General features: G+C 39.5%; 1 protein-coding gene across 1 annotated transcript in view; it reads right to left on the bottom strand.

The window, feature by feature from the left end:
- LOC122022340 (mannose-specific lectin-like) overlaps positions 1 to 12,475 on the bottom strand; it is an 84,371-nt gene extending 71,896 nt beyond the window's left edge. Inside the window, exon 1 of the mRNA XM_042580303.1 lies at positions 12,324 to 12,475. Coding sequence (XP_042436237.1) covers positions 12,324 to 12,434 — 111 coding nt within the window. The 5' untranslated portion in view covers positions 12,435 to 12,475. The remainder of the gene's footprint in view (positions 1 to 12,323) is intronic.
- Between the last annotated feature and the right edge of the window lie 599 nt (positions 12,476 to 13,074).

Below are 13,074 nucleotides of genomic sequence, written 5' to 3'. Positions count from 1 at the left end.
CTAAGGGTTATGTTTTTATTGGTGAGGGACAAGATGAAACCATCTCTAAAATAGAGTCAATAGATGCTACTTTTCTTGAAACTGAGTTCGAGGAAGCTTTGAGCAGCTCAGTTAGAAAAGAATGAAAAGTTGCAATGGATGAAGAAATGGAGTCAATGAGAAAGAATCAAGTTTGGGATTTAGTCGATCTTCTTCCGGGCCGAATGACTATTGGGAATAAGTGGATTCTCAAAGTAAAGAGGAAAGCAGATGGATCGATTAATCGATACAAAGCTCGATTGGTTGCAAAAGGATATACCCAAATGGAGGGTATTGACTTTGAAGAGACATTCTCCCCAGTTGTGAAGTTTGTGTCAATACGTGTCATCCTAGCTATAGTACCACAATATGACATGGAATTACATCAGATGGATGTAAAAACGGCTTTCCTTAATGGTAATCTTGACGAAGAAATCTATATGGTACAACCAGAAGGTTATGTTGCTGAAGGCCAAGAGAAAAGAGTATGTAGACTTCGGAAGTCTATATATGGGCTAAAGCAAGTGTCAAGACAATGGAACATAAGATTTAATGAAGTAATATTATCTTATGGTTTCAAAATGGTCAATGAGGATCATTGTATTTACCTAAGAAAGGAAAAAAGGAAAGTTTGTTATTTTATCATTATATGTTGATGATATGCTAATAGCTGAAAGTGACATAAAGTGTGTGATAAAAGTCAAAAGTTGACTTTCATCACAATTTGACATAATAGATATGGGAGAAGTAGAGTACATCTTAGGAGTGAAGATCGTTAGAGACCGATCAAAGAGGCTTTTGGGTTTGTCTCAAGAAGTTTATGTCACTAAGATGTTGCAACACTTCAATATGTCAGATTGCAACGTTGAACAGACGCCTATAGCGAAAGGTACTGTCTTGAGCAAAAGTATATATGTTGGTGCAACATCCCTCAGGTCAAGGTTGACCTGGTTGACCAAGCTGAGTCTTGGTTTGAGTTTAGATGTTTGACAATAAGAAATTGATTGAAGAAGAGTCAAGTATGTCAAGGTTGACCGGATACTTGACTGGGAAGTCCTAACTGGGATGTTAGGTAGAATGGAAGTCCTGGTGAGTGAAGCCAGGCAGAAGAAAAGTCCTAGTGAGTGAAGCTAGGCAGATTGAAAACCCTAGTGAGTGAAGCTAGGTGAAAGTCCTGGTGAGTGAAGCCAGGTGAAAGCCCTAGTGAGTGAAGCTAGGTGAAAGTCCTGGTGAGTGAAGCCAGGCAAGGGAAAATCCAGATGGATCAAGGATGATCGGACATCTGGTGTTGGGAAGTCCAAGTAGGTCAAAGGATTGACTGGATACTTGGCACGAGGAAATACAGATAAGTCAAAGGGATTGACCAGACATCTGATGGAAGTCCAAGTAGGTCAAGGGAGTGACCAGATACTTGGCATGAATAGAAAAGTCCAAGTGGGTCAAAGGGATTGACCAGACACTTGGTGGGAAGTCTTAGCAGGTCAAAGGAGTGACCAGATGCTAGGCATGATGTACCAACAGGTCAAGGTTGACCGGATGTTGGTTTGAGAGGCTTGGGACTTGGTTTTGGGCAAAACCATGCTAGATCGATCCGATCACAGGAGATGGATCGATCGGTGGATCGATCCAGGCCTTTCTAGCGAGAGAGAGCTCGGATCGATCCGTGGATCGATCCAGATGTCTCAATCGATCGATGGATCGATTGGGACGCTCTTGCGATAATGCCGGATCGATCCATGGATCGATCCGGGCATTTTTCCCCGGGGACGCTCCGGATCGATCCGTGGATCGATCCAAAGCCTCCCCGATCGATTGGGAACATTCGAATCGATCGGGATCCGACCGTTGGCGTCGATAAAGGCCGCAGGCGCACGATTCCTTCGGCATCTCTTCACCGATTCACTCCAGATCTCTCGCCAGCTCCTCCACAGCACTCACAAAGCTTAGATCGCCAGTTCTTGAAGGATCTTGGAAGTTCTCTAAGTCAAGAGGCGGATCAAAGCCAAGAAGAGAAGCTAGGGTTAGGGTTTATACTCATTGTAAGCTTGTAAGCTTGTATTTCTTGTATCATTTCCCTCTCTTCTTGTATTGAGTCTTGTAGGGCTTCTCCGCCCTTGGTAGTTACCATAAAGGAGAGTTTTATTAGTGGAGGGTGTGTGTGTTGGTGTGGATCCTTGGATTAGTCACCTCTTGTGAGGTGGATACCAAGTAAACCAACCGTGTTAGCGTTGTGTGATTGTTTCTTTGTATTTCTGCTGCACATCTTTGAAGAAACAAGCAACGCCAAGCAACGTCGAGCACCGAGCGAACGCGACGAGCTATTCACCCCCCCCCCCCCTCTAGCTACTTTTGGTCCTAACAAGTGGTATCAGAGCAAGGCCGCTCTTCACCGGAATCATCGCCGGAAGGGTCAAGCATAACAAGAAAAGCTAGAGGGTGAAGAAGTTGAAGCAAATTCATCAAAAGTCAAAGATTTCAAGAAGCTCAACTTCAAGATGCAATTCCAAGATGGACTTGGATTTGACACAAGGGTGGCTCCACCGTACACTTCCACGAGCTTCGATTCTTGGAAATCAAGAATCGAAAACTTTCTTATGATGGAGATAGAGCAATGGTTTGCTCTAATGGAAGGATTTGAAGCTCCAACAAACTCCAAGGGCAAGCTTCTCAAGAAAAGCAAATGGAGCTCAGAGCAAATTCAAAGGTGCGAGGCAAATGACAAAGTGACCAAGCTTTTGGTCAATTTATTGCCAAGCACCATCCTTTGCAAAATTGGAGAATTTGAAGATGCAAAGGAATTATGGAGCAAATTGGCCAAGCTTCATGAAGAGATCCCCTCCACTGTACAAGAGCAAGAAGTATCCAGAGAGGGTGACTCTTTGGAGCAAGACCAAGAGGAGGGCTCCGAGGTTGAGAGATGCTCAACCTCCGAAGAAGAGGAAATCCAAGAAGCTTCATCCTCAAGGGAATGCAACGAACAAGGAGGGAACATACTCCTTGTTTCATACTCAAGATGATGAAGCCTCCACCTCTAGGATTGAGGGGGAGCAATCCTTGGTGACGCCGGATCAAGAAGAAGGAGAAGCTTCTACATCCGGGTCAAGAGACGAAGAGGAGGAAGAAGATTCTATCTCCACAAGTCAAGAAAAATCAAATGGAGGAGAATCAAGGTCCGATCAAGAGGAAGCTTCTACCTCCGGATCCAAAGGAAAAGATGCCACCCCTACAAGCAAAGGTATAAATATTTCAATTAATAATAAAAATCATATTATATGCTTTGAGTGTAGGGAACATGGGCACTACAAGAGCAAGTGTCATAAATTGGCCAAGAAGAAGGGCCAAGTGGCACAAAAGGGCAAGGTGAAGCCCAAGGAGATCATCCCCAACAAAAAGAAGAGCAAGGAGCATATTATATGCTTCTCTTGCAATCAAAAGGGGCATTACCGAAGTCAATGCCCCAAGGGGAAGAAGGTGGTCAAGGCTCAAGGAGGCACTAGTCAAGGGGGAGCCTTCAAGGGAAAGAAGAAGGTATCTTTTATTGAGCCTACCCCTTTACATTATGGTAAAAAGCATGATAGTTCTAATCTTTATCATTTTAATGCAATTTACCATAAGAATAGAAAGCATGAGGGCTTTAAGGAAAAACATGTGGCCCTGCATGCCAAAACTACCCAACCTAAGGTTAGGAAGGTAGATAGACACTTGGGCAGGAACACTAAGGAAAATAGATACATGCCCAAGATCAAAAATGCTCATGGACCAAAACCTAAGGATTTAATGATAGAAAATCAAGTCTTGAGGTCAAGACTTGATAAAATGGAAAAGACCCTAAAAAGGATGGAAAATATCCTAAAAGGGCAAAATGAGCAATACCTAGGGCTAGGAGCACAAAGGTCATCCAATGGCCATAGAGGTTTGGGATACAAACTCAAAGCTAAAAAGGATGTGCCTAGTTATCATAGGGTTCCATATAGCTATAGAACAAACCCTAAGTCTAGAGGTCAAGTCAAAGATACAAGGGAAGATATCCCTAGAAGTGTCTTTGCAACCAAAGTGACTAAGACTTCTAAGAAGTCTAAGAAAGTCACTAACAAGGTCACAAGGGAGGCTATCCCTAGAGTTGACCTAGAAAATGTGACCAAGGCTTCTAAGAAGCCCAACAAGGTCACTAGGAAGGTATCTAGGGAAGTTATCCCTAGTGAGTACCTAGAGCATCCAAGGAGCACCAATAGGTGTTGGGTTCCTAGGAGCATCTTCTCTACCCCATAGATGGGTCAGAGAGTGTCAACTCCGATTAGAAGGGTAGTTAACCCAACTTTGAGGAAATTGACACTCAAGAAGCATTTTCAAGGTTTTTGTTAACCTTTGAAAATGGAATGGAACTAATGTTTACTCCTTGAAAGAGTAAAATGTGCCTATTGGTGGAAAAATTGATTTTATCTTAAAATGGCACAAATTGGGAAAACCTTGAGAAATACCAAGTTGGGATTTTGGTATTATCCTGGATATTTAAGGCAATCCGGGCCTTGATTTATGTAATCACTCTTGAGGAAAAATGAAATATGCCAACATTTCAGGACATGCTTAATTTTTAAGTGGCATAAACAAATCAAGAGAAATAGAAATGTCAATTTAGGTTTTGGCATTTCTTTGAAGCATTTAGGGCAATCTAGGTTTAACGGTTTAAGTTAAAACAAGTGGTTTTGAGGTAGCTAAGTGGTTAAGGATACTTAGATAGATAATCTAGGTATATTTTATTTATGCTAATTCTTGCCATGATTGTTTGCCCATTATATGCCATGACATCATGTTTTATTTGTGCATTCATGTGCTATTATGAAAAATCCAAAAAAAATACCATGTCACGACATTCATACATCATGTAGTTATAGGATATTTTCTTTTGGAAATTATTTCATTTTGATGTATGCCATAACATAATCATGCATTAAGTTTAATTCCTTGTAATTAAGGACAAATGGCATTTAACAACACTTATTAACAAGTGACATCCTAGGTGGATGTCTAATATCTCTAAAATACCTAGATAGATATGCATGATCCCTAGATTAGGGCAAAACCAAAAATTTACATCTCACAAAGACCTATAAGATTACTTGTATGTGTTTTGTGCACAATAGATACAAGTGAGATGTTAGGATGATGAACAAAACTCAACATGTTGATTTAGTGCATTCTTTTGAGTTTTAAATTCATCAAAACACATAGTTATGTGTTTTCCCATCATTGGGAAAGCTAATGTGCAAGTCATGTGCATTATGCTCAAGGAACATGATGGGATATTGGTTTTGAAAATGTTTTCAAAATGATTTTGGAAAATCTTGGTGAAGGCTATCTTTTGATAGTAATCATCATTAAATAGTTAGACACAAATTTGAAGAAAACACTAAAGTTTTACAAGTTTTCAAGTTTATGTCAATCTTTGAAAATATGAAGTATTTTCATAGAAAACTATTTTTCTTTGATAGTATATGCCCTAAATAATGTCTACACGAAATTTCATGATTTTTGGATTTTTGTAGAATTTTCTAGGGTTTTCTGAAGTTGACTGAAATGGAATTTCAGCAACTATCAGAGCTCTGATCGATCCATGGATCGATTGGAGTGCCTGAATCGATCCGTGGATCGATTCAAAAGGCAAGTATCCCGCGAGCAGAAGCTCGCTGGATCGATCAGCCGATCGATCCAGGTAGTCTGAATTGATCAGTGGATCGATTCAGAAAGGTTCAATCGATTGGAACCCAACTCCAATCGATCCAAGTTGCTGATTTTGGCTGGGAAGGCCTGATTTCAGCATCTTTGAACCTCTTTGAGTCTAGGTAACCATTCCAAACCCCTAAAATACATTTGTATGCATACAAAGGGTGTTTTCATGTGAAAACAAGGATGGATTGGTTAAGGAAGGCTTCATTGAAGTTTAGGTTGAGGTTTGTTTCAAATTTTGAGTATTTGAACCTCAAAACTTCTAAATCTGGGTTTCCTAAAGGTTTAGGGATTCCAAGTCATTATTGGTGCAATGACAGAAGTTACCACCATGTCTTTAGGGGGAGGGACTCTTTAAAGACATGAAAAATTTATTTTTCATGAACCTTGGAAGGTGGTTAACCTTCTTTAAAGAAAATGCTCATGTATGAGCTTTTGAACTTGAAATGGGGAGTGGATATCCTCATTATTTCAAGTGGGAACTCAAGTGGTTAGAAAATACTCAAGGTTGGGTATTTGTCTACATTGAGGGAGAAGTTAAGGATAAATGAAGGCTATGGGACCTTCATTATCGTGTTGATCACAACGAGTGATGTTGTGAACAACGAGGAGCAACTCTTCAGGGGGAGAGTCGTCAACAAATGGATTTGTTGATGTGTACCCAAAATTGGGGCAAGGGTTGATGTGTGCCCAAAGATGGGTTGATGTGTGCCAATAGGGGGAGAATGAAAGGACCTGTGAATAGGTGTAAGTTAGGCTTTCATTACCTAGAGGGAGTGTGCCCTCTTAGGGGGAGAATGAAGAGCTTAATTTATGTGTTCATTACCTAGTGGCATGAAGATTGAGGCTATAGGATTAGCCTAACTTACATGTGGTATTGTAAGTGTTATTGTGGTATTGTCAAACATCAAAAAGGGGGAGATTGTTGGTGCAACATCCCTCAGGTCAAGGTTGACCTGGTTGACCAAGCTGAGTCTTGGTTTGAGTTTAGATGTTTGACAATAAGAAATTGATTGAAGAAGAGTCAAGTAGGTCAAGGTTGACCGGATACTTGACTGGGAAGTCCTAACTGGGATGTTAGGCAGAAGCAAAGTCCTAGAGAGAGAAGCTAGGCAGATGGAAAACCCTAGTGAGTGAAGCTAGGTGAAAGTCCTGGTGAGTGAAGCCAGGTGAAAGCCCTAGTGAGTGAAGCTAGGTGAAAGTCCTGGTGAGTGAAGCCAGGCAAGGGAAAATCCAGATGGATCAAGGATGATCGGACATCTGGTGTTGGGAAGTCCAAGTAGGTCAAAGGATTGACTGGATACTTGGCACGAGGAAATACAGATAGGTCAAAGGGATTGACCAGACATCTGATGGAAGTCCAAGTAGGTCAAGGGAGTGACCAGATACTTGGCATGAATAGAAAAGTCCAAGTGGGTCAAAGGGATTGACCAGACACTTGGTGGGAAGTCCTAGCAGGTCAAAGGAGTGACCAGATGCTAGGCATGATGTACCAACAGGTCAAGGTTGACCGGATGTTGGTTTGAGAGGCTTGGGACTTGGTTTTGGGCAAAAACCAAGTGCTGGATCGATCGATCGATCAGAGATGGATCGATCGATGGATCGATCCAGCCTTTCTAGCAGGTCGGATCGATCCGTGGATCGATCCAGATGTCTCAATCGATCGGTGGATCGATTGGGAGCGGCTGCTTCGCGCGATAAGCGCCGGATCGATCCATGGATCGATCCGGCCGTTCCAAGGCGCTCTGGATCGATCCGTGGATCGATCCAAAGCCTCCCGATCGATTGGGAACATTCGAATCGATCGGGATCCGTCCGTTGGCGTAAGGCCGCAGGCGCACGATTCCTTCGGCATCTCTTCACCGATTCACTCCATCTCGTCGGCTCCTCCACAGCACTCACAAAGCTTAGATCGCTAGTTCTTGAAGGATCTTGGAAGTTCTCTAAGTCAAGAGGCGGATCAAAGCCAAGAAGAGAAGCTAGGGTTAGGGTTTATACTCATTGTAAGCTTGTAAGCTTGTATTTCTTGTATCCTTTCCCTCTCTTCTTGTATTGAGTCTTGTAGGGCTTCTCCGCCCTTGGTAGTTACCATAAAGGAGAGTTTTATTAGTGGAGGGTGTGTGTGTTGGTGTGGATCCTTGGATTAGTCACCTCTTGTGAGGTGGATACCAAGTAAACCAACCGTGTTAGCGTTGTGTGATTGTTTCTTTGTATTTCCGCTGCACATCTTTGAAGAAACAAGCAACGCCAAGCAACGTCGAGCACCGAGCAAATGCGACGAGCTATTCCCCCCCCCCCCCCCTCTAGCTACTTTTGGTCCTAACAATATATCCCAAGACTCCTGAGGAAATAGCCAAAATGAAGAAGAAACCATATGCCAGTGCTATTGGTAGTTTGATGTACACTATGTTATGTACTCGTCCTGATATAAGCTATGTTGTTGGCTTAGTTAGTCGTTTCCAGTCAAACCCAGGATCGAAACACTGGAAAGTGGTGAAGAGGATATTCAGATATCTTAAAGGAACAACTGATTATTGCCTCTATTTCCAAGGATCAGAAATGAACCTAAATGGCTACACAAATGCATTGGGCAGGGGACCTTGATGACAGAAAATTCACATCTGGCTATGTCTTCTTGCTGAATGATGGCGCCATCTCATGGAACAGCAAGAAGCAGGCTTGTGTAGCCTTGTCGACAATGGAAGCTGAGTATGTGGCTTGTGCAGCGGTTGTGCAAGAGGTTGTCTGGTTAAGAAGGTGCCTAAAGCATCTAAAGATTGCTGAGCATAGTGGGAGTCCTGTTACTGTGTACTGTGACAGTCAAGCTGCAATAGCTTTTTCCAAGGATCCCAAATATCACAGCAAAGGTAAGCATATAGAAATTAAATATTATTTTGTAAGGGATATTGTTGACAAGAAAAAGGTGATTCTTGAGTACATCCCTACACGAAATATGCTTGCTGATCCTTTTACTAAGTCGTTGACTAAACAGTCATTTCATGGGCATATGAAGTCTTTGGGACTTCGAAGAATGTAACAATTGTAAAGACATTTTGATAAATGAAAAATGCCATGATCTATTCAGTGTATATGTCTTTGTTACATTCGAATAAAAGTCTCGATAAGCATGTTGGTAGATTGGATTGGTCCACTCACATGGACAATCATCTCTATTTGTTAAGTACAAATAGATGTAAGACCGTTACTTATGGGACAACTTATGTAGCTGTGAATAGAGACATACCCATAAGTTAAGGTCGCCTTGATATTTGTGTCAAGATGAGATCATTTGTGTAATGATTGGAGTAAATGCACCCACCATTTACTGAATCTGCTTGAGGCCAGATTAGAATTCATATGTTGAATTCAGGATTAGACATTAGGAATGTCTAGATCGAAATCTATACGATGTTAAATTTTGGGAAACATGCGCTCTTTTTGGTAAAGAGAATAACATCGTAGCATGTGATTCATACCACATGTGCTATGGCGACAAGAAGGGTAGTAGGAGAATGGATCCCTGCTTCTCTTCTATGTGAGACCCTTGAGATTATAAGTTAATCTCGATTTTATCCTAAGTGACTATTTAGCTGTCTACTTGAAATTATGATCAGTGTCTGCTACTTTAGCATGTTTCCTATTGGCTATAGATGATTCGGTCTATGGAGCATAACTAGGAAAGCGACTGATTAGAATGAATAGATTCTAGCTAAAAAGGAATATTAAGATTGATTTACATCTGTGACATTTATTCACTGGTGCCCGTTACATTTTTAGTTCAGTATATAAAATGTAATTGTGAATAATTTGTTTGATTGGAGATGTTGAATATGCTCTTGACATATGGTCAATATGAGGGATTAGAGATGTTCATAATAATGTAAATAATTTAATCTGGGGTAAAGGCAAGCCATTTATGTCTCTGATTCTTTCTATGGACATTTAAATCTCTGATTCGTTCTAAGGACCAGCTAAGTAAGGTGTGACAATCTTCTTAGCAATTGAATGCTCACTGTGCTTGCTGTCGCACGAACCATTTTCCCTAATGTATGGAATAGATGTTCTTATTTGGTCTTTGTGACTAAATTTTGCTCTGGTCTTTGTGACTTGATCCTCATAAAGTCTTCGTGACTTATTTGGTCTTTGTGACTAAGTTTTGCTCTGGTCTTTGTGACTTGATCCTCATAAAATCTACGTGACTTATTTAGTCTTTGTGACTAATTTCACTTTGGTCTTTGTGTCATGATCACCTTATAGTCTATGTGACTAACATGGTCTATGTGACCATATGGATTGACTTGGACGAGTGGGAGATGTGAGGCGTTACTGGAGACGAAGGGTTCCCCTTCGTTACTCCCTTTGCTGCAAACGCCAAGGAGACGAAGAGGCGTCCTTTCCCCTTCGTCTTCCTTAGGCTTCCTATAAAAGCAATGTCCAAGCACATATCCAAAGAGGAGAAGAGTGGGTGCGAGCGACTGGTGTTGCGAAGGTGATCAGAGAGCGTAGCCGTGAGGTAATCGTGTGCGAGCAAAGGAGAACATCCAACGGCTGAGATTTGGCTCGTGAACCTTGAAGTACTTTCCGGTTGCTCCGTGATCGTGCTTCCGACAGCGGCAACCTCTTCGTTGACCGGCGGCGTCTTCAGTTACGATATCTTCGGGAGATCACTGTGAGTGGTTACCACATTATTTTGTTTCTGTTTCATACTCTCAAAACTACCAACAGAATCATATAATGAACAATATATCAAATTGAAGATCTCTAAATGAGCTTCGATTTGATATATTATATGTCTCATGATTCAATTTATGTCAAAAGTTACAATTTCTTAAAATTTACTCAACAAATACATTGTAATAGCTACTAACCACTAGCTGCTACAACATAATTTTCTCTATTGTATCAGTTTCTGGTTCATAGATGCTATAATAACATAAGAAATACTATGTTGTAGCAGCTACTTGCTAGTAGCTATTACAATAGAGAAAATTATGTTGTAGCAACTACTAATTAGCAGCTGCTACAATGTGTTTATCGAGTAAACTTTGAGATGTCATAACTTTTGATTCTGGATGAACCATATAATTCACAATATATCAAATTGAAGATCTCTAAATGGACTTTGAATTAATATATTTTGCATCTTATGATTTAATCCGAGTCAAAAGTTATTATATTTCAAAGTTCACTCGGTAAACACGTTGTAGCAGCTAGTAAGCAATAGCTGCTATAATACAATTTCCTTTGTTGTAGCAGCTACTAGTTTGTAGATGCTGCAACAACATAGGAAAAACTATATTGTAGAAGATACTGGTTAGTAGCTGCTACAACAGAGAAATTTGTGTTGTAGCAACTACTGGTTATTAGCTACTACAATGTGTTTGTCAAGTAAACTTTGAGATGTCATAACTTTTGATTATAGATAAATCATATAATGCACAATATAGAAAATTGAAGATCTTTGAATTAGCTTTGATTTGATATATTGTATGTCTTATAGTTTAATTAGAGTAAAAAATTATGACCTCTCAAAGTCCACTCAACAAATATATTGTAGCAACTACTAACCAATAACTGTGACAACATAATTTTCTCTGTTGTATTAGCTACTGGTTCATAGATACTACAACAACATAGGAAAAACTATGTTGTAGCAGCTACTGGTTAGTAGCTACTACAACAGAGAAAATTGTGTTGTAGCAGCTACTAATCAGTAGCTGCTATAATATATTTGTTGAGTAAATTTGAGAGATCATAATTTTTTATTCTGATATATCAAATTGAAGATATCTGAATGAGGTTCGATTTGATATATTGTGCATCTCATGGTTTAATCTACGTCAAAAATTATAACCTCTTAAAGTTCACTTAACAAATATATTTAGCTAGCAGCTACTAACCAATAACTACTACAATATAATTTTCTCAGCCGTAGTATTTGAACTTATTTTTATTAAAAAGATATTTGAAAGAGAGTGGGTATCCACTTCTAAGGGTAATGTGTCGGGGAAGAAAGTAAATGATCATAACATTCTCTTTGTTGCTTGTTTCAATCCTACGTGACACAAGAGGGCCAATGGGGCCCATCCGAGAGTGCATACATGGCAACCTCTTTGTGTCATGTTCCTGTACTGCCTGTGTAGGCACGATCGAAACTACCATTTAGGGTTGTAAATAACCTCGACTCGAGTCAGACTACACTTGAACTCGGCTCGACTAATACTAATTCAATTCAAGTTCAAACTAGCTCAAGCTGGCTGGTAGAATTGAGTTAAGATCGAACTCGATATTTAATTATGAGCTTTATTTTTTCCTTATTTTTTAATAAATAAATTAATATTATATATATATATATATATATATATATATATATATATATATATATATATATATATATATATATATAATATACATATACACAGATAGAAGTCGAGAGAGGATGGCATACTATATATATATATTTTTAGGACGATAGTATCCACTATTTTTAACTTATTCTCTAGATGATCTCTAAAATTTAAAATAAAAAAACCTTCTCCTCCAAAATCATAAACATTAGCGAATAATATTGTTTCTCTGAGGGATTCGCCGGTGTTCAGCCTGTCACCACCAAAGAGAACGTTGTTGGCCATGGAGGAAGGCAGGAAGAGGCCGAGGAGGAGAGCAGCAGAGAGCATGACAAGGGAAGCCATGGTTAAGCTACGGATGTCACTCACTTCAGTCAAGTGATCGCTTGTTTAGAGTATCATGCAATTCCCATCTATTTATAGATGAGAAGGTGATAAATTTATTTATTAAAATTAAAGCATTCGAAATTATACCAAGTGGTTGTGCGGTAGATAATCCAGGTAAATAATTTATCATTGATTTGTAGAGTAGGACAAAACTCGCCAATAAATATATGCCACTTCACTTTAAGTTCTCTACCATTGTAATGCGCAAATATTAAAAAATTATAATATTGATTTAATTTTTACGGAACGTTATTCTGCCAACTCATCCACATTATTTGGTTGACAGTAAGTCATAATCATGGTGAATTTATAGTCCCCTTCTCTAAATATTTTATCCGACAAAAGTTGTGTAATCTAGAAGATATTTTTTGATCGATCCAAATATTCAAAGATGGGCACGCCATTGGAATATTTCTATCCGTTCATATCAATAAAGTATACATAAACAGTTATTAACCAACGATAAAATAAAAATTATTGAAAATTGATGATTGTGATTTAAGTAGTAGTGAATTTTAGACAAGCTGAAGTGCATGTTTTTTTAAATGCCAGTATAGTAAATACATATGAGAGCATATATATCGAACATTGGATGAAA

Source organism: Zingiber officinale, chromosome 9B, assembly GCF_018446385.1.
Source record: "Zingiber officinale cultivar Zhangliang chromosome 9B, Zo_v1.1, whole genome shotgun sequence".
In the NCBI taxonomy this organism is placed as follows: Eukaryota; Viridiplantae; Streptophyta; class Magnoliopsida; order Zingiberales; family Zingiberaceae; genus Zingiber; species Zingiber officinale.
This window is presented reverse-complemented; position numbering and strand designations above follow the sequence as displayed.